We start from the raw sequence: 23,075 nt of genomic DNA, 5'->3' as shown, positions 1-23,075 counted from the left end.
TCTTACTTTATCACACATTCCCTCACTCCCATGAAAATAGGGAAAGGTAGTCTTAAAATTATTTTTTGGTTTGGGGTTGTTTTTTTTTTTTTTTCTTTTTTTTGAATTGAGAAACTTCCTAAGAATGGAAAGACATTAATGAAAATGCTTTGCAGTTTGAAAATATCTGGGAGTTATCATTTTCCCCTTTCCTTTCACCTCTGTCTGGCTGTAAGAACAGTGAATGCTTTTCAAAAGGTAAAAAGGGTTTTTGACTCAAAATTTCTCACTAGTGATATAAGAGTTAAAGAGTAGACACTGAGACAGCGTCATTGTCATTCCCAAACACTGCCAAGTCCCTGATTTTTGTGGTGGGTAGGCCCTGCTAAGCCATTCTTAAAGGAGTAATTGTTTTAGGACAGCTAGAACTTTTAGGTTGTATTTGAGTCTTGTACCACAAATGGTCAGGATCAACACTGAAAGGTTATCATGTTGAAAATACTCCCTTACCTCAGACACAAAATGATGAAAAGATACGAGAGTTTATAGAAAGCTCCATACATTCTAGATTATATAAATAAGAGAAATCTATGGATTTTTAAATTTGGCTACAGGGAAAGCAAGATCTTAGCAGGTGGAAAAGAACGAAACAATTAAAAAGAGAAAACAACTGTTAGTGGAACCAAAGTAAAGATTTCTGTTAGAAACAGTTTTCTGTCAATTAACTCTAATCTGAATTGAAATTTTTGTTTGTAAAATTTTTATGTGCTATATTTCTGTGCAGAACTGATAATGCTATCAAGAACCACTGGAATTCTACAATGCGTAGGAAGGTGGAACAGGAAGGTTATCTGCAGGAGTCGTCTAAAGCCAGCCAGCCAACAGTGGCCACAGGCTTCCAGAAAAACAATCACTTGATGAGTTTTGCTCATGCCCCACCTTCATCTCAACTCCCTCCAACTGGCCAGCCCTCAGTCAGCAATGACTATTCCTATTACCAAATTTCCGAAGCACAAAACGTAAGCCATTCCTGAGAATTTACTTTAGTGTAAGACATGGTTATTTTAGCTACCGATAATAATAATACTTGTGGTTATATTGTTTTCAAAGAGCTTTCCTAAACATAACTAAGATCAATCTTCACCTATACCCCTTGAAATAGATCAGGGAAAATATGGGTATCCCTGAGTCATGTGTCTAGAAATGAGATGGTTAAGTGATTCTGTCCAGGGTTATGAGTCATGGTAGTGCCAGGTAGAATCCAAGTTGTTTGATTCTAACTCACTACTTCAATTCTAATTTAAAATTAGAGTTTGGATGTAAATTTTCTTAAAGTACTGCTGAAGAAGAATGGGGGAAGGGAAAGATACATTTAAAGTCTAATATTTTTCTCTTCCAAAATGAAAAGTGAATGTAATGTTACATTTGGAGAGAAAATAGCTTGACACCAATGGATAGGTTGTTAATTCTGGTAGTGATCTAGCCAAAATGCAGTTATTGATTCAGTAAACGTTTACATTTTTACTCTGGTTCAAGAGCAGAGCTTTCTGGCATTGATACTCCAATGTTCCCTATTATCTTCCTTTGGATTGGTGTGATTCCTTCCTCATTTCTAGACATTTATATGTATGGAAAGAAAGGATTTTTAGTGAGTGGAAAAGAAGAAAAATCAAGGAATGTTAATCTTTGAACTAACAATAATAAATGATGAAATTTATCCAAGAATACAGACCTCATACGCAAATGTTAGGCAAAACATATTCATGAGTAGTTTTTACTCTTCTTTCTCTGTTCCATGGATTTGACTACAGACTTTCCAGAAAGGTCTCAGGTGAATGGATTATCATAAGAGGTTTTGTGCTTTTTATCAAAACATCATAATTATTCTCAGAAAAATATTTTGTTAAAAGCAGCTAGTACCATCTCCTTTTCCCATGAAAACGTTTCATACATTCACAAATGTATTTTAGATTATATTTCCATCGTGTTTTTTTCTTTAAGGAATGCTTCCTGTTGGGACTGATGAGCACCTTAAATTTCTTTCATTGTATTGCTTTAGCTGTTCAGCTATTTTTAAAAAGCCTGGCTAAACTTCAAATTAAAGGAGGTTTTTTTTTGTTGTTATTTAATTGTTTAGAGAATTTTATCAGTAGAGTACTTTTCCCCCTTCAGTCCCAGAATAAAACCTCAGGAAGTCAAATCCCCTGAAGCATATGTAACCATGAATGACTCGGCCTTTGTTTTCCCTTTTTTGATCTAGGTCTCCAGTCATGTTCCATATCCTGTAGCTTTACATGTAAATATAGTTAATGTTCCTCAGCCAGCTGCTGCAGCCATTCAGGTAAGATTCTCTTATAAAGAAACTCATTATCTGGGCAAGGCAGTGCTTTTAAGAAATGCTTTATTTCTTTTATGTAGACACTTATTTTCACCTAAGCAGCTGAAGTAAAAAGAAAAGGGAATAGTAGAGAGGAGGATAAAGTTCAGGCCAACAATCTACCAATCTTGGCTTTTTGGAGGGTTTGTTCTGGAGGGTTTTCTGATGTTCATTGTTACAAGTTGAAACAATTCATTAGGCAGCATCCACTCTATAGCCTCAGATTTCCCATCACTACCTTAAGTTTAAAATCTTATTCAGAAAGATTTCTGTAGTGGAAATATTTGACTTGTCTTGGTTTTACACTGAGGCTCCTTGGGCTGTGTGGTGGTACCTTAAGACTCTAGGCTACAACCACTTTCCAATCAGACCTTTGCTTCCCCTCCCCTTAACTTCTAATTTCAGAGACACTATAACGATGAAGACCCTGAGAAAGAAAAACGAATAAAGGAATTAGAGTTGCTCCTAATGTCAACTGAGAATGAGCTCAAAGGACAGCAGGCATTACCTGTAAGAATGTCACTACGTACTTGGGGGGATGGTTTGCAGCTTTACCCCAATACTCTTCTGTATCCTTTTTCTTCTCTTCTAAATATTACCCCAGCCACAATTCTATATATCAGTTAACTATGTTTAAACAGAAGTAGTTAATAGTAAAAAAAAAAAAATACTGTTGGTATCAGAATGTGTATTAACTATGTAATGCACTCCACCATTGTCATGTATGTAAGAAATAAATTTTAAAAAGAAAGAAAAAAAAAGAATGTGTATTAACTAAATTGGAAGTAGTCTTTTTGTATTACAGTAGAAACAAAATTCATTTGTGCTTTTCATCAAGCCATTTTTTTTTCTCCAGAACTGTAATCAGTTGAAAGATTAGCAAGAATAAAATAAAAGAAGTGCTACTTTTTTTTTTTCCACAAAACTTTGTACTATATGCTGTTTGTTTAACTTTTTTCTTTTTCTCTCACTTTCTTAATCTGTCCTTGTTTTATAATTGCAAACATGATTTGATGTACATTCAGTATTATATGTAAAAAGATTTATATGTATTTTATATACTTATTATTAAATATATATTTATTATATTTTTATTTTATACACATATTTTTATATGTATAGATGTAAAACACTGATGCATAAATAACACTGCTCTCTTTTGTTTGCATGCATGAAAGTTGTGTGGATCATTACTGAATTCTGACATCTTTTTTAATAATTGGGCAGCAAACTGAGAAAGCAGCTTGTACTTTGTAACAAATCTAGTTAGCCAACAAAGTGAATAAAAGAGAAGTGATACCTAGTAGGTATTCTTAGGGGTAAATTTCTTTTTTGTTAAATAATAAAATGATTATGTGCACATGTTAGTTTGACCACTCAACCACTTTTTAACTTTAATGTTTTGCAATTTCTCCTGTTGCGTGGTCATGCTGAAAGGAGACTTCTGTTAATTTGCTCTTCTGCTTTCCTAACCACGCTGATTTGTCAGCCCTTCCCTGCCTCGGTGCAGTCTACATCCTTAGAAAGGGATAGAAGCATCAGGAACATGTACACAGAACAGCAACTCAACCTCTTGAGTTCTCTAGCTTTTTAGTAGATTAGAATGCAAGTAAGACAATTCTTAACTCAAAGCAAACATTGATGGACCTTTTACGAATTGTGTTTAAGTTGATTTCCTAAGACAGTCAGTATGAAAACTTTGTACTTTGTAGCATAGTTTGAAGTTTTAACAAAATGATAACAATGAAGGTAACCACATAAGCATAAACTCTAGTACTGTTAAAAAGCAGGGGCTTGCATTGACAAAAAGGAAACATCTTGACAACTGTTTCATAGGCATAAGTTTTGGATGATGCAACTACTTTTATCTTTCCTCCAACAGCATCAGATACCTTGTGCAACATCATTGCTTTAAGTTCCTTCTTCCTTTCTTTTCCCCCACTTTTTCTTTATTTCTACACTTACCCTACCCCCCTTCCTCAGACACAGAACCACACATGCAGCTACCCAGGGTGGCACAGCACCTCCATTGTCGACCACACCAGACCTCATGGAGACAGTGCACCTGTTTCCTGTTTGGGGGAACACCACTCCACTCCATCTCTGCCAGTGGATCCCAGCTCCCTACCTGAAGAAAGTGCCTCGCCAGCAAGGTGCATGATCGTCCACCAGGGTACCATTCTGGATAATGTTAAGAACCTCTTAGAAGTTGCAGAAACACTCCAATTTATAGATTCTGTAAGTAGAATTACTAAGGCAAGTTAATGTTTCTGGAAGGGATTTAGAAAACTCATTTCATAATTCTTTGCCGTTTTCTATAGTAAATGTTATTGGTCTCAATTCATGTCTCAAAACGTATGAATTTAGACTTAACAAATATATTTTTGCAGAGATCTCATATCATACTCTACCAAGACAAAAGGCAGCTGTTAAACTTTTCCTTCAAAAGGCATATTTAAAAAAAAATAAAGCTTATAAAGTAGGACTCCAGCTATCCTTCAAAGAGCATATTTAAAAATAATAATAATAACAAAGCCAATGACATATAAAGCAGAACTCCAGCTATGGAATTGGTGTTTGAGTTACTTTTAAAGGATCTTTTATTTTGCTACTTCTTTGTGCTTCTCTAGAATATTGCTTTGCTTTTGGATAGCATATTAAGAATTATGTTTACTGGGAACTTAAAGCAATCTTCCAGTGTATTTGAAATAATCAGTTCATTGGTAGATGTGGCTTTCTGTATAAAATACCGAACATTAATTATCCGTGCCATTGGTTCACCAAGATAAATCATTCTTAGTGAAACAAACTGGAGTTCAGCCCCCACTCAGCAGACACTCACTTCATTTCCTGGGTTTCCTAGTTGGTTAAAAAACATTTATTGTGTACTTGCTGGAAAGGGCATGGATATCGCCACTGTGTGCCTTCTAGAAAGTTTTTCTCTTTGCTCTATATTGCATGTAAATGATAGGATGTCAGGAGCTCCCCACAGCACATCTGTAGGACTAACCTCCAGCAGTTCCCAAACCCCTCTAATGCAGGGTGACAAACGACTGTTACCCTTGCTGCTGGAAAAAGTTCACCATATGGGCCCCAGGTTTTCTGTGCACTTAGCATGTCTTTCTCAGTGCTGTTTCAGGTGATGATGGCACACAACTTGCACACACTGTCTCAGAGTTCTGTGCCTCCCACATTGTTTCAGGATTCTTCATCATGGTGTGATCTCAGCAGTTTTGAATTCTCTGAAGAAGCAGCTTTTCCACCTAGCCAGCATTCCGCAGGCAAAGATCTCCAACTTCAGCAAAGAGAGGGCAATGGGAATAGCCCTGCAGGAGAGCCTAACCCGAGGGTGAACAACCCTCCCAAGGCTTTACCTCCTGCAAAGCATAGCACAATTCCACTGGTCATCCTTCGAAAAAAGCGGGGCCAGGCCAGCCCCTTAGCCACTGGAGACTCTAGCTCCTTCCTATTTGCTGACGTCAGCAGTGCAAGTCCCAAGCGTTCCCCTGTCAAAAGCCTGCCCTTCTCTCCCTCGCAGGTAGCACACAATTTCTGCACAGCTGTTACTAATTTGCAACAGACACCTGAGCCTTAATAATCTAGAAACTAATCCTTTGGAACAAATGACTACTGCTGCCCTTGCTGATTTCATTCTGGCACTGAATCTAGCTGTGGCTGAGACCTGTTGCCTCTCAGAGTCTAGGCTGGCTGTAGGCTAGCTGATGGTTTTGTCCTGATTCTCTCTTTTACTTTATTTGGAAGATAGTTTGCATGGGATATGCTCTTATTTCCTTCTACCCTAGAATTTAGCATTTTTGTCTCTTTCTCTAGTCCTGTATGATCCCTTTCTTTTAAAATATTAACATGTTTTCTGCCTCTTTGTTCATTTATCATTATGTGATTCACTGACCCCAGAAAGGAGGGAACCAAATTATGAAAACATACTATTTTGGTTGCAACTGGAAATTTAGATTCCAATCTGTCTTTGAGTGGGAAGGTGGAGGGAGAGGATGAGGAACAAACGCTTAAGGAAAATCTAAAATTTTCGTCATTGGCTCTTTTGAGTTGTGTCATATTTTACTAGTGAAGCTTTTGCCAAAGAATATTGTCATTTCATATAGTGTTTCTAAGGCATAGAAATTATAATCTTTATCAGACACTTGTGTTCCTAAATTATTAAAATAATTGAAATTAATAGATAATCTGGCACTTTAAAATGTTTTTCCAATTTTTTCTGTTGAGTTTGTTTGGAGAACAGCTTTAAGTATAAACAAATGATACCTCCACCAAATAAATATATGTATACATACATATGTATATACACACATATTTGTATATAAGTATATATATGTACACATATGTGTATATATGTACGTGTGTGTGTGTGTATATATATATATATATATCGGGGTTTTTTGTCTGTATTTTCCAAGCAGTGTTTTGCAGAATGTTAGTTCTGCAACATTTTAATAGATGATGTTCCAGAAAAAAGTCTAAGTATATAGGTATGTACATCTGAGAAACATGGACTCAAAGTTAAAAACAGTTTCTTTACACAAGTACCCTGAGTTAGTTTGTTGTCGTCACTATTTTTTGTTTTGTTTTGTTTGTTTTTTGGTTTTGAGACAGGGTCTGATAAGTTGCCCAAGCTCCTATAACCAAGTGATCCTACCTCAGTCTCCTGACTATTAAAAGAAATACTTTATAACCTTTTTAATGTTAGTAAAGAGCATGTCTCATTTTCTTGAATTGCAAGTGTCTTATTGATAATATTTTCTTAGGATTTTGCGAGTTTTTCAGTATTGACCCTAGTTTTATTTTGGATGCTCAATTGAGCATCCTCCTCAACACCATATGATTGTTAATATCTATTATTTTGCATAGTGGGTCAGTAAACCATACTTGCTTATTATCTAGGTGTGATTTTGAAGTTGGGCTGAGTAGAGAATCACTGTTTAATCTAAGTAGTTCTTTTCTCTCTCTCCTGTGTTTAGTTCTTAAACACTTCCAGTAACCATGAAAGCTTAGACTTGGAAACACCTTCTTTAACTTCCACCCCTCTCAATGGTTACAAATTGACTGTTACAACACCGTTTCATAGAGACCAGACTGTGAAAACTCAAAAGGAAAACACCATGTAAGTTCTTGGGTCAAGAAAAAAATATTTATTTATCTTGGTTATAACTAATTAATGGAATATAACCCCCAACTATCTGATATATTTGTATGTAAGTAATTTTGCTAGTGTATTTATATGTATTAAAAATATTACATATTCCCAGACAGAATATGTCTGTCCTAGGAATGTTAGAACTAACTAGAGATAGAAGCTGGGATAATAAACAAAATTGCCTTTTAAAGTTCACTCCAATTTCTGTATATGCAGAGGCAGTTTTAATAAAATGTTTCCATCTAGTTTGTTAGTTCATTCAGTCCCTACTGAATTTTTCTCTCACTGAAAAAGATTTTCAGCCTTCTTTCTTCTCTGATTATAAGCTTCAAAATAAGATTGATCATGGTTCTTTACATAGTTCGTATTTTTAATCTTAAATTTTCTCTGACATCTTCAGAAATATCATATGATTAAAAGCCAAGGTGTGATTAAACAATCATTTTTATTTGATGAAGGCTTAACCTATTCAAAGAAATGGAAGAGAAAATCAGTTTGAATTATAAGAAACCTTTGAAGGAAATCCATTCTGATTACTTCCAAATACAAAAAATAAATTTTAAAAGGTTAACATGTTTTCTAGTATGAATCTCCTTTTAATGAATAGATAAATTGATTTGTCAATGACATCAGATATGGTAAGGTTTATTATAGTTATTATATAGATTGAGGGCATTTTCCCATATCCTCAGAAACATTCAGGAAAGATGAATAATATTTTAGCACTTTTAGTCTTAAGGGTATATAATATTTTGAAGATATGTCTACTATTACCTTCTCCCTAGTGAATGTATTTGATTTATAAACATATCCAATTCCATATCAGTGGTAGAGTTTATTGTGTTTATTGGAAAAAAATTAAATATGATAGATAAAACAAAGTGATGAGCATTACATTTCTTTTATATTAAGCTGCTGCTTGTTCTCTTTTTTAAAGGTTTAGAACTCCAGCTATCAAAAGGTCAATCCTAGAAAGCTCGCCAAGAACACCCACACCTTTCAAACATGCACTTGCAGCTCAAGAAATTAAATATGGTCCCCTGAAGATGCTAGTAAGTTTTGGAAAAGTCCTTGAGTTAGTTGACTTATTAGCATAGATAGGAATTTTCCTTTGATGCAAAAATGTCCACTCTTCCCTACAGCCTCAGACGCCATCTCATCTAGTAGAAGATCTACAGGATGTGATCAAACAAGAGTCGGATGAATCTGGTATTGTTGCTGAGTTTCAAGAGAATGGCCCACCTTTACTGAAGAAAATCAAACAGGAGGTAAGTATAAGACCCTATGGAAGGAACAAGCTGTGACTCCTGCTGCCTTTGTTCTTTCGTGCATTTTGATGTGCCTGGCCTCGATGCTGTGCAACAGCACCACTTCTCATGTAAGATTTTCATACAAGATGCATTCAAAAGGTACTGCCAGACTGTAGGCAGCAACCTTTCGTTTGGAAAGCCAAGCCACTTCTATCAACTTCATATTGGGATAGAGAAGATGCTAGGATAAGGGAAAGAGAGGGCAGAAGCTTTTTATTATACTTAAAAATATAGATAGATGATAAATATTCCATTTTCTCTCTCCTTTTTTTAAGGGAATAAGAAACAGTTTATTCTGAGCCAAATATGAATGACTGTCACTGGGAACACAAATTCAAGTTACCCTGAATGACATATTCCCTCACTTTCTGAGACCATAGAAAATAGGAATTCACATTCAAATGGTAGTATTTTAAATTCATAGTATAGAAGAAAGGAGATGTAACCTGCAAGGATCAAAGTAGCTTGTTGGCAAGAGGCATCTCTTAACAAGTTGGATAATTTGCCTCTTGGATTTATTTTCATGCAAGGTTGAATGTTTGAGAGACTGACCAGAAATTTACTACTGAGAATAAATATTTCATGAAAGTAGTACTGGTAGAAATGACAAGCACTTGCTGTTTGCTTTTAGGTAGAATCTCCAACTGATAAAGCGGGAAACTTCTTCTGCTCAAGCCACTGGGAAGGGGACAGTCTGAATGCTCAACTGTTCACACAGGCATCACCTGTGGCAGAGGCACCACCAGTAAGTACCCATGCACCAGTGCCCAAGTTGCTCCACTAGTGACTCAGAATCCTATGTGTGGTATGTGGGGCCATTGTGGTTTCAATACTCACTCTTTAGTGCACCTGGTTTCAAAACAGCCTGTCATTTTTTTTAAATTTAAATCATTTTTTTAAATGATTATTAGTGTTAGAATATAAAGTTGAAATTTTAGTTTATGTATTCAAAACAGACTCTGTCTATATTGTTTAGTGGATAAAGACCACAATAGTCTGTACATATCAGTATATGTGGATTTTCTTCCCAAGGTTTGGTTGCTGAATACATGGGTGCATAGGGCCAACAGGATTGCCTTGCCTTGGTTCCATCATTTTTCTAGTTTACTATTAGTGAATAGTTGCCCTTATATCTTATGGAGAATCTAAGCAAACAATAATTACTAATACTTATTCAGTATGTATTAAGTGATGAGTCCTAATCTAATGACTTTAGAAGAGTTAATTCATGTAATCCTTGCAGTAACCCTATAAGACTGATAACATTATCACTTCCATTATAGCAACTAGAAAATTTGGTATCTTAGTCATTTATTCAAGTTTATATACCTCATGGGGCTGGTACTGGATTAGAACTCTAAAAATGTGGCTCTAAATTCTAAAAATCCATAGAAGCGTGGCTTTTTGTCATTGAACTATACTGCCTTTAATACAGCTATAAAATATTTCTGTCCCAGTATATGAAATAAACAATCCATATCCAAAAGCTTAGAATATCCTTTAGTTTTAAAAGCATGGACTTATGAATTCATTTAGAAGATGGATTTTAAGTGCATACCCCATGCTTAGAATAAGATGGGCCCCAAAGTTTTTTGGGTTCTGGTGGTGTTTGCCACAGTGGTGTGAGGGTTAGTACATCATTGAGTTCTCCTTTTAGCTCACAGGGAAGAAACTTTCTGGAAGATACCTGCATTTCTTCATGCTAATGAGTACCATCTCATAGTAATCTCCTCTCAACAGTGTTAGGATTGTTGGCTTTCATATTATCCAAGCTCATTTAAATTTCAAATATTCTCTTTCTTTTTAGAATATTCTTACAAGCTCTGTTTTAATGACACCAGTATCAGAAGATGAAGACAATGTTCTCAAAGCATTTACAGCACCTAAAAACAGGTCCCTGGTGAGTCCCTTGCAGGTAATTATTATTCCATCACTGATGTCTTAAAATTCATTCACTGAAAAACTGTTATCATATATTATTGTTGTTTTTAACATATTAGACATAGAGGAGTGGTATCTTAAAGTGACATCTAATGTCTAGAAAATCTCTTCTAATTTTTGGTACTGCTCATATGAGACAGGCTGGAAATTTTCATGAGAGCTGGTCCCCCAAGCATGATGAAGGAAAACATTTTTTACTGTGACTAAGATCATGGATTACCCTTGGGTCAGTATCTCCTTCCTCTTGAAAACATGTTTTTAAATGTCTACATAGTTTACTTTTTGTTTCAAAATTCTTGTTTTCTATGCTCTATCACTAGACAATCAAAGTTCTGAGTTTGGTTAGATTTTAAATGAAATGTGAAGTTATCTAGACAGAAAATAATCGCAATGTATTTGACCATCAGAATAAAAAAAGCAACTGTCAATGCTTGTGACTAATCCATGATGGACCATCTGCTCTCAGGTTTTAATATCAAAGGAGATTTTCCTTATAACCCTGAAGTAGATGTGTGCTGAGAATATACAACAAATTCCCAAACTAATCCGAAGCCAAATGTAAATAAGAATGCAAATTTGCTCCCACAAATTATTTAAAGCAGTTCCCAACATTAACAAGCCAGCTGTAGGGTCCTCCCCTCAGTCCTCCTGTGCTACTCAGAGGAAAACCCCCTCACTCTCCTGCAGATGGAGATTCAGAAGGGGAAAGTCATATTTGATGCTGTAGGTTGCAAGCACTGTAACTGGAGTGGCCTGGTTTCTTATAGAACTTTTTTTGTCATAGTGCTGGGCCTTCATATTCCAACTTGTGAGCATCTTAAAACGCCCTTCTTAAGTATTTGTGACACTTAGAATTATTTTTTTAAATATGAAAATACAGCTAGAAAGGTTGTAGGCACATTTGTTTTTCATTCAGTGAGATCACTTTCCCGTGGCCTCTCTCAGATACCATGTACTTTGGTAAAAGATGTCTGGGGGCTGCAGTGTGGGACAGGAAGTGTCAGAACATGTGGACAGTCAGAAGTTCCAAGTTAGTCAGGCTTGGGCAGGCCTTCTGTGGAGAGGACTCAGCATATCACACAGATTTGAGAGGTGAGAAAATAAACACCATTGGGATGTTAGAGGGGCACTGAAAAAGGATTAGAGGCTTGTCTGGGCAAAGTGGCAGCCATTTCAAAATTTTACCTAGACCTGATCCTGGGTCTAGAAGAGAAACCCTTTCTTTGTTTTTCTTTGGTCCTTGGTATCCAGAGCATAGAATTTGACTGATGCTGTTAGTATTTTAGTTAGATTAAGAGATGAACTTAATAGTTAAGTTTTATGCATATTTTGTAACCTAACCTGGGACACAACCTGTATTTGTAATAGTAGAGAAAAAAATGCATTTTAAGCAGATTATGATGGCACATATCTATAATCTCCCAGCTACTCCTGAAACCGAGGGAGGAAAATTGCAAATTCAAGGCCAGCCTCAGCAACTTAGTGAGACTCTGTCTAAAAAAAAAAAAAAGCTGGGAATTTCTAATACCACAAAACAAAAAAGATAAGAGAAAAATGCATTCTGTGTGTCAAACAGCAAGCATGTAAGTATATCTGGGAACAATAATCATTAAGTAAATTGAAAAACCCTGATTATTTTTCTAACATAGATTCCTAAAACTTTTGGCCGATCCAAACACTGTTTAGGCAAAAACATTCAGAATTGAATATGGTGCTGATATAAAATATATGTTATATAAAACATATATTATGAGTAATAATGTCAATATTTATGAAAATAGTTTGATATTTTTTGCCACAGGACTTTTAATGTTATTCAAGTTTTTAAAAATTTTAGTATGGGAATATGTTAACATTTAAATTTTATTTAATGAAATATTGGTTATCTTTGAAACTCAAAATTGAGTAGCAGCTCTATTTTGTTAACCTGTGTTTTCTAGTACACAATGGGTCCTATTTGGCACACATTCTAATATGTGAATCCTGAAACTAAGTCCTGTATGTACATTCCATGGTGAAGGTGGTATTTGTCACTTCCAACAGTTGTTGGAATAATTGAGACATAACAGTCAGTGCTTCTATATGTACTGTATGGTTTACTGATTTACATTGATCAAATATTTTTAATAGTCTGCTATGACAGATAACTCAATTTGTTTTATGTCATGGAGCCTAGCTTCTGATACTACAGAAATGTGTGATTTCTAAAATGTTTCAAACTTTTGTGCTAAACACTGGAAGTTGTATCAAGCAATTCTAACTATTGAAATACTTACTACCAATATTTCATATAATCTTGATTCAAAATATTATATAATAATTCCCTCTATCCAAGGAGTATGTTTTTTCAAGACTCCTGGGCGTGCCTAAAACAATAGATAGTGCCAAATCCTATATACTCTGATTTTTCTACACACATACACACATACTCACACACAGATGATAAAGTATAATTTATAAGTTAGGCATAATAAGAGATTAATAACAATAAAATAGGAGAAGTATAACATTATACTGTAATAAAAGTTATTTAAAAACCATGAATTGTTCTTTCTGTTTAATAATTTCAGACCATGGTTGACCCTATGTAACTGAAATTACAGAAAGCAAAACCAAGAATAGGGGGAAACCACTGTTTGTGTTTTCATGCATTTTAGTGATTTGCTTGTTTAAAACATAATGCCATTCCATACATTTCTACTGATAATCCAATTCAACCTAATAATGCACAGTTCTCACACATGGTATTTTTGAAGACATTTTGCATTCATTAAATAAGCTGGCTGTTAACTTAAGAGTACTTCATACAGTCTATAACTTTTGTAATTTGTACTTATGTCAAATACTAACTGGAATTTTGAACAAGCCATCCATATATTTTTGTCATAGCAATGCTTTTAATTGAAACAAAGTATGATTCCCCAAATAATTTAAAATTTGAATACCTCTAAAATGTAAAATATTTGCCACTTATATAGTGCAGTAGGTTTTACATCTTATTTTCCAAATAACTTTGCTTAGGCACAAGAGCAGTTTATTTAAGACTATAGTAACTGGAATTCTGTGCTCTGTCATTCGAGTTTTAATCATCCTTACCTAATTATGCCAATAAGGTTTTTGATAAAGCAATTATTAAAGTTTTTAAGACTCATACACTAGGTCTTTATGGTTTTGCTTCTAATATATATAAGAATACCCATGTTTATAAATTTGTATAAGTTACATCTGATATTTTAAAATGAGAAATGCAGATTGGCTGGAGATGTAGCTCAGTGGTGGAGTACTTACCTAATGTGTGAAAGGCCCTGGATTCAATCCCCAGCACCACCAAAAAAATGGAAGCAAAGCAATGAAAGAAGCTGTGAGTTTTGTTATGATATGCTGTGTTCCTAACAATTATTAACATTTACCTTTATCAAAAGTCTTTAATGAAGTATTTTAAATTCCAGACAATATAACATTCTATTCTTATGTACTTGCAGAGTATATCTAAATATAGAACACCTTTATAAACAACCTAATACTATTATCACACATTATTAACAATAATTTATATTCTAATTCCTAGGGCATATTTAAATTTTCTTATCAATCCAAAAAAATGATATTTGCTTGTATGATCAAAATTAAAACAACTTCACACATTGTATTTGATTTTTAGGTCTCTTAAATGTCTTCTAATTGCTAGCCCAGTGCTTTCGAAAAGAAACTCTGCAGTGATGGAAATGTCTAATATGCTGCTGTCCAGTTTGATAGCCACTAGTCATATGTACTTATAATGTGACTTGTATCACTGGAGAACAGAATTTTCGATTTTATTTATTTTAAGTGACTTTAATAACCACATTTCCTCATTCTCTTCTTGGAATCAGCCATTTCCCCCAAGGTGCTCTGAGTCATTTCAGTGGGAAATTGTATGCAGAGATCAAAATCAGAGTGCTAAGTATGCCCATGGTTATGTGGATTGTCATTGACACACAATGAATAATAACTCAGAACTTTCCATGTATCCCCTGATCTAAAATCTGTATGTAGATTAAATTAGTTAACTTAGATAAGTAGAGGCTTGAATAGAGGTTGTTATGCACAATCTTGTTATGTTTGTTTTTTAACTTCTTGTTCTTTCAAACACTTGTGACACCCTGGGCTATGTGACACTTAATCTTTTTCCAAAAAAATTTGTGGTAGCTGCACAATCCTAATTGTATTTCTCTGTTTTTAAAGATGCCTTAATTTTAAACTATAAAAGCAAACATAGTGGCTGATATGCTTGAGGTCCTAGGTTTGATTCCCAGCATTGAAGAAAAACAAAAGTCAAACAGTATTCTTAAAGTAAAATGTTCTGAGACATTTTTGATATTTCTTTTTCTTACATCGTTCATTATATTTGAGATTTTCACATTGTGCCATTGCCAGTACTCAGCCTTTCTCTCAAATTGTGTAAGGTAGAGATGGAGTCTAGAATCTTATAAAATGCTCACAAATGTGAGGTAGTAGCAAAAATATTCAGCTTATAAAGCTTGCAATTTGGAGTAGGAAAGACAAATTCACTGTGAAATACCACTGGATTCTACCATTCATAAATTACCCTGAGAGATACTGAGGCAGACATGCAGAGAAAAGACTGCCTATTTTCCTCAATATGCTTTCAATTTGTTGTACATGTTGAAATAAATCCATTATGCTAATAAATATTTCTTAAGGTAGACATTTTTTGGTAGATCCAAAATTTTATAAGTTATAACCTCCTGAACTTCTGTATTTTTCTCTTAAATTATAATTTCCTTTTACTCCTATTTAAAACTCAAGTGTAAAAGATATGTTCATATGCTTTTTAGTCACTCACTTTCCTCTTTTTTGTAACCACAGAATGACAGCCTTAAATTTTAATTTCCTGACTTGGCTTGTCATGGTCTCACTTTCTTAAAACAGTGAATTTAACTTAAGTAAATTTCCCAATTATTTCCCCATTATTATTAAACATATTTATGTAACATCAAAAAATTTTAAAATATTATTACCAGAAATTAAAACTCACTTTCAACCTTGGATTTTAAGTTCTGTGTGTTTTGGATTGCTCCCACCACTACATGATTCATTTGTGACAAAAAATAAGGCAAATACTTTCTGTGTGACAAGTGTTGCTGAGAAGGGAAATAAACTCATATGTGAGCAACAGAACCTGGGTTCTGATCTGGACTCCACCATTTCCTACTTGAATGAATTTAATTCATTAATTTAATTAAATTGTTTTTCTTTATAAACTGGGAAACATGGCATAACCTCCACTCATCACATAAAGTTACTATGAATATCAAATGGACCTAATATTGCTTTCAAGATGGCAGCACACCAGTGTCTGGTGCCCAATGGCAGCACAACGTCTCTGCCCTTAAAAAGGCAGGTAAGAAGACCTCACCAATGGCCGGTCTTCTTTTCAGCTAAGGTATATTATTTCTTCTAGTGTAGTAGGCCCTGATCCATTCTTACAGAAGAATGTCAGTGGGTCACAAAAGAGATAACCATTTCAACTAATTCTCTGAAATAAAGGCCCTCAGACCTCTTGGTATTATGGAGTCAAAACAGCTGATTTACAGGTTTTCTTTTCCTTTCTGCTGCACTGGCATGGAAACAGTCTGCTTGTGATAGAGATCTTTCTGAGTGTTGACTTAGTATGCCTTATTGATCTGTTCCCCTGGATGTCTCCACACTCATTTGGTTCTCCTTTTGGTCACTTTTTTCCACTTACCCCAGCAAAAATTCATGTAGCTGTCAGTAGTATTTTCAGTAACCTGCCTTTTAATAAATGTTATAAGTTAAGCAAATTTTCTCTGTGAGGTTTTGAGGTTGAACTGAGAAAGGCTAAAAGAAGGGAGAAGCTGCATTAAGCCCAGAGTCAGGGTACCCTGCCCCAGACATTACAAGATGAATTTTTCATTTGTTTTGGTGACACTGGGAATAAACACTCTGAGATAGAATCTTCTTTAGGGACACCAGCAAAGATAGAATTGCTTTACAGCAATTTGGCATTTGTCTTAATCTTAATAGTCTGGAACTAATGTGGCCAAGGAAAAAGTTGTTCTTTTAAACATTTGTGACACCCTGGGCTATGTGATATAAACTGTTGGGAAGTCTATAAACATGAGATAAAGAGACCTCTAAAGACATCTGGGACAAACTCCATAGCTGGGAAGGGCCCATCTCCATTAGCTATTATTTATTTCGGTTTGGGAAATGGAGGCCTTGGTGAATGAGGTATCTTCCATCTGGGCCTTTAGTCACCTAAATTTTAAGATTCCTTCCTGTGAAAAATCAGCAACCCTGAAGTTGGAGACATTTAATTGCTTTGTTCTGGAATAGGTAAATATGTTGTTTAAGCACCTGTGGCTGTTTTTTTTTTTTTTTTTAAATATACATGATAGTAGAGTGTATTTTGACATTCTCTCTCTCTCTCTCTCTCTCTCTCTATATATATATATGTGTGTGTGTGTGTGTGTGTGTGTGTGTGTGTGTATATATATATATGTGTGTGTGTGTGTGTGTGTGTGTGTGTGTATATATATATATATATATATATATACATATATATTATACCTTTTATATTTATATATTATACCTTAGTCTAATTAGGATCCCATTCTTGTGGTTATACATGATGTGGAATTATACTGGTAATATATTCATATATGAACATAAGAAAGTTATGTCTGATTTATTCTACTATCTTTCTTATTTCCATCCTTCCTCCCTTAACCTTCCTTTCCCTTTTTCCAATCTAATGGATTTCTTTTCTTCCCCTCCCCACCTTCCCTTGTTGTGGGTTAGCATCCACATGTCAGAGAGAACATTCAGCCTTTAGTTTTCTTGGGACTGGCTATTCACTTAGCATGATATTCTCCAGTTCCATCCATTTACTGGCAAATGACATAGGGAAATATACAAAGGAAAGTTTAATATCCATTGGCCTTACCTTAGCAACGCTTCTGCTCAAGTGTGAAGTCCGGGATCTGACTTCAAGATATCACCAAAGATTTCTATGTTATCTCTTACAACTAATACATTGTAAAAAGATGTCCCTCTGGCAAGGAATCCGGATCTTTGGAATTTTTGTCCAGTATAAGTGCTTTCTTCAGATAGGTTAAATAGTATAATCAAAAAATTCTTACTTCTTATTCTTTCGTACACCATTTATACTGGCTTACTATTATAAAACAAAATAAAAGCATAATACCATCTCAGAAGTTTGATATTCCAGAATATTTTTTAGGTTTGTAAGAATTTCTTATGAAGTCTTCAAATTGAAAAACACGGGTTCTTGACATCAGTAAATGTTGTGTGAAGCTGCTATCTAAATATGATCATAATAGCAGGTGTTCAGTGTGATGAAAAATACCTCAGATTCTAAATGAAATTGTGAAGATAATCTAATTCTGACAGAAAACCACCTGTGGACATGGTCTTTTCTCATTTCACTTCTTCTGTTTTCTAGGAAGGATCTGGGTATTTATTCAAAGTGCTTCAACAGGATATCCCAGTTAAAGCTTTGACAGACTGTTTATAGTTCACTTCTGCCCAGGGGCAATGAAAGGCACATTGCAGGATAAGCAAGGTGACTCCTCAGCAATGGGAGGAGGATGTGTGGGTAGGATTATTAATGTTGAAATGAATTGGGATGGTGTCACATGTATGAAATAGCACCATGGGTTAGTAATGGAACAAGAATTCAGAGGCAGAAATCTGTAATGCTTATCAGTTCCCTCATGTAAACGAAACTAAAATTTAGGTAGAGGGAATAAGGAGGATGCACAAAGATATATACGACAGTATTAAAAAATACTCTTCTAGCACAAGGTCATTTAATATTTTTCAAAGCTATTCTGTTTAAAAGTTGGTGTAGGGCCCTGGGTTTAAGGTAGGAAGGGAGAAAGGGAGCCATTCTTTTTTACCTGAGTGCTCAACCTTCTGATCTTTGTGATTACACCATCAGTATGTGTCTGTTCTGACCAGTGTTGTCATGTTCATTGTTGAAAGCTGTTCTTGCTTTGTGCTCTCAGTATAGAAAGGGGGATTCCTGGCTCACCTTGCTGGCTTTTTTTGTTACTGTACACAGTGGCTAATACATCCCAGTATTTGTCTATCCTGGGAGAATCAGGTGTTCCTGGCCCATCCCAGGCTCTAAGCATCAGGGTTATATGTCAAGGAATTAGAATATTTCAGTCATTTTCATTAGTTTCTTAGTACATTCTCTTTTGTCTTAAGAGAAGCTGATTATTTAAAAGTTCTCTCCAAACACTAATTAAAAATATATGGCACCTTCTTTATATCAATGTCATTTTAAATATCTAGTCCTGGAGGAAGAACCACATATGAATCAAGTGATGAGCCATGTGGGGAATCTGTCAAAAATCACAGTCACATGTAAAATTGAAAATATATGAAGTTGGAAATGTAGTATGTTGAAAATCCTTAGTGTTAGATTCTCCTGAACAGACGGAGTTCTGAATATGATGAGACAAGGGATCGGAACTTGACCTTTACCAGGAGGCGTAGGAAAAGCAAATACGATTATTTTAAGATACTTTAATTTACACATTTGGAAAATGCATTTTATATTAATTGAAGCCCAGCTAAGTAGAAATATTCTTAATCACATAAAAAATCTTCTTGTTTGCTGTTCAATTCTTTATCTGTTCTCACTTTCCTTCTTCTTGTCCCTTCATTTGCTTCAATATATGTATTTTCTTGCATAGATTTCTATGTAAATTTTAAATATATGTATAAGATATTAATATATGAAGATATTCCATTCTGCTTCCTTATTTGTCACTTATTTTAAGATCTGTCCTCTGGCCAGGCATGGTGGGGCATGCCTATAATACCAGTGAGTCTGGAAGCTGAGACAGGAGGATTGCAAGTTCGAGGCTCTAAGCAACTTAGTGAGACCCTAATACTCAAAATTAAAATAATAAAAAAAAATAAAAAGGGCTGGGGATGTGGCTCAGTGGTTAAGCACCCCTGAGTTCAATCCCCAGTACCCCTTACCACACCCCCAAAATCCATGCTCGTTAATGTGTGCATCTATCTATGCATTGCTTCTAAGTACAGCCCTAAATAACTTAGTGGTAGATAAACCATACTGACCTTTGACCTCACAAGTAGCACCTGCATATCCCATTTTTGCCACAATGACTGCTCAATAATTTTAAAAGATAACATTACATTTTATTTTTTAAAATCAATCACATGTGTCAATTTAGTGGTCCAGTTAGAAAATTTTAGTAATAACATATAAGCAATCAATAAAGCTAAAATGTAGAATTTGAATGGATAGATAGATATACACCAGAAAAACATGTATATTTAATCCACATGCTCAAGCCTAGGGAAACATCATTTATTCAGAACTGATTCAAAGAATGCTGTAACTACCGTGGTGATTTTGTTCAGGAAAATAGTAAATATGACTCCGTGTGAGAATCAACCCAGAATACCTATCTATCATCTTTGTCTTGACATTTTTGTGATCCACAGTTCCTGGGAATACTAGGATAATCCATTTGCTATGTAGTATTTCAAGTTACATATGGAGCTACTGAGCTTTCAAAGTAAACATGTGTACTCAACTGTGCTATTTACATTGGTGGTAAAATGGCACAGCTAAGAAACTCAGGAAGGACTAAGAAATTTCCTGAGTTTCTTAGTCCTAAAGAAGAATATGACACTGCAGACCTTATACCACTGGAACTTTGCTCATGTCTGGTCACTACTGTACCAGTACAGTGTTCATTCAAAATTATCAGACCTGTTTGCTAAAAAATCTGATGACCCTCACACCCCACCTCCATACTTCCTCCTGGATCCCATACTTCCTCCTGGATCCCAAATCCCTGGTAACTGAGTCTCCAAATTGCCTATCAAGACACTTGCAAGAGCTCTCCTGGAAGCAGCATCTTGCACTCATTAGGGGTATGAGCTCCTGAATCCCACCCAAGTTCAAATTCACAAACCACAGGTGGTTTGTTTGTTTGTTTGTTTTGTGAGAGTTAAATGAGATGAGACTTGTGAAACTGTAAGATGAGATGGCAGCATAGAGTAAGGGCTTTTGAAACTCTAAGATGAGTTGGCAGCACAGAGTAAGATACCATCATTTAACCACTGTATCCCTTTCTCTCCCCTGCTCCCCCATACTCCCCACCAACAGTGCACAGATTGCAGATTCCTGCCTCTTTCTTGCTGTCTCTCCACAAAGATTACACTCCTGTTTTTCCATCTGTCTATCTCGACTGTGCCTGTTCTTGCCCTTCCCCTACAGCAGTGCCCCAGCACTCCCTCCATCTTCCATGCTCTGTGCACCTGCACCACGTCCCCCGCTCCCAAGTTGGTTCCACCTGTTGAGAAACACCTTTGCATTTGATCTCTTTAAGGACACTTTAGGTTCTGGAAAGCAAAGGCTTTCTTTTTCTTCTTTTGTCCCTTGGAAGATAATTCCTTTTAGATCAGGAATAGTGCTTTTTCCTGAGCCACTGGCTTCTTTTGACTTTACGGTACCAAATCTTACACCTGCTTATGTTTGTTTCCCTCTGCACTGACTGCTGTAGGGCCCAGGTTCAAACTGGTAGCCTACATCTCTCTGGGGCACTGCATTTGGTGACGTTTTGTGTACAAATCTTGCCCTGTTTCATATTATTTATTTTCTGCATGTTGATTCCCTGTGATCTTGCTTTCTGCACTTTTATAACCCTGTTGTATTTATTTTGTAACCGTATTAAATTCCTTTGGGAACTAAGTGGGACATAAATACTAAATACTAAAGACTTTACTTTGGGGCAACATGGAATGTGTCTTTAAAAAATTAAGCCATACTGAGGGTTGAGGGTGTAGCTCAGTGGTAGAACACTTGCCTAGCATGTGGGTGAGGCCCTGGGTTTGAACCCCAACACTGCAAAAAATTAAATAAAAATTAAACTATACTGCGAAAGAGATATTTCTAAATTAATTATGAAAAGATATAGTAGCAGATGCTTAGCAGACGTTGATCAATTCCTTCACCTACATGAGCTTCATGGCCCCAGCACTCACCAGTTTGCTTAGTGAGTAAATGCCCAGGCAAGCTTACAGTAGGTGTCTGGAGAATTATGCTTGTTCTTGTCTCCAGCCTCAAGGCATTCCAGTGTGAAGCCGTGGCCCCATCTTATGGAATCGGTTGGAGTGGGGTTTCCTTCCTAGGAGTGAGCAGTTCTGACCATTAATGTCACTTAAGGATGCTGGATTTCTGGATGTCAAGGAGTTGAAATCTGTCCACAAAGGCTTCCTGGTGTCAACCACTTGCCTCTGGCATCCAAAATGTGGCAGCTGGCCCTTCCTGGATTGGGGATCCCTTTTGGACTCGCGTGTGTGCTTCCTGGTCTGACCCTGCTGTCACCCTCTTCCCCCTTCAGCCTTGTAGCAGCGCCTGGGAACCCACATCCTGTGGAAAGATGGAGGATCAGATGACGGCTTCCGGTCAGGCTCGCAAATATGTGAACGCGTTCTCAGCCCGGACTCTGGTTATGTGAGACGTTTCCAGAAAAGCATTATGATTTTCAAAACACTTCACGTTGACTTGGGACATGTCATTCCTCGACATGAAACTTTTCATGATTGGGTGAAGAACCTATTTTTGTTGTGGTACAACAGTTGAGAGCAGCACCAAGTGCATACGCGCATTTAGTTGGATGAAATCTTATTAGATTTCACTCAACTAAAAGGAATTTTTTTAAATAAATAAATAACGGTCTTACCTAAATTATTAGGTAATGAATTGTAACCAGTTGTTATTATCTTGTGCAGATTTTTTTTAAAAAAAGCATAAAATGATTTATCTGTATTTTAGAGGATCCAACAGATCAGTATTTTTGCCTATGATGAGTTTTTTGAAATTTTACACAAGAGGTACTCCAGTATTTCTCTTTTCTCAATCACTAAACATATGAACAGATTTTTTTTTTAAATCAGTAAAAGCATTACTATAAATGTTGAAAAATATCACGGGACAATAGAGATTGTTAATGCTCATTTATGGTTCATAACATTGGAGGTACATTAATTGTACTAAACCATTTTGAGTTTTTTTTAGCTTGCTTTAAAAATTATTACTGTATGAAATAGTTTTATAAAAAAATTATATTTTTATTCAGTAATTTAATTTTGTAAATGCCAAATGAAAAATGTGTTTTGCTGCTATGGTCTTAGCCTGTAGACATGCTGCTAGAGTCAGAGGAGCAGTAGAGCTTGGATGAAAAGAAAAAAAAAAACTTGG

At 35.6% G+C, this 23,075-nt stretch overlaps 1 protein-coding gene across 8 annotated transcripts in view; it reads left to right on the top strand.

Moving 5' to 3' along the window:
* Positions 1-22,332, top strand: part of Myb (MYB proto-oncogene, transcription factor) — a 31,651-nt gene extending 9,319 nt beyond the window's left edge. The window contains exons 6-16 of one of the 8 annotated variants that reach the window (XM_076859704.1): positions 764-998; positions 2,240-2,320; positions 2,762-2,857; positions 4,340-4,594; positions 5,559-5,894; positions 7,351-7,493; positions 8,464-8,578; positions 8,669-8,794; positions 9,468-9,581; positions 10,644-10,751; positions 22,216-22,332. In XM_076859704.1, coding sequence (XP_076715819.1) covers positions 764-998; positions 2,240-2,320; positions 2,762-2,857; positions 4,340-4,594; positions 5,559-5,894; positions 7,351-7,493; positions 8,464-8,578; positions 8,669-8,794; positions 9,468-9,581; positions 10,644-10,751; positions 22,216-22,332 — 1,726 coding nt within the window. Of the gene's footprint in view, positions 1-763; positions 999-2,239; positions 2,321-2,761; positions 2,867-4,339; positions 4,595-5,558; positions 5,895-7,350; positions 7,494-8,463; positions 8,579-8,668; positions 8,795-9,467; positions 9,582-10,643; positions 10,752-22,215 lie in introns of all 8 variants that reach the window. The other 7 variants (XM_076859705.1, XM_076859703.1, XM_076859707.1 and 4 more) reach the window with 7 other exon arrangements.
* The last annotated feature ends 743 nt before the right edge of the window (positions 22,333-23,075 follow it).

Source organism: Callospermophilus lateralis, chromosome 6 (assembly GCF_048772815.1).
Source record: "Callospermophilus lateralis isolate mCalLat2 chromosome 6, mCalLat2.hap1, whole genome shotgun sequence".
NCBI classification, from domain to species: Eukaryota; Metazoa; Chordata; class Mammalia; order Rodentia; family Sciuridae; genus Callospermophilus; species Callospermophilus lateralis.
This window is presented reverse-complemented; position numbering and strand designations above follow the sequence as displayed.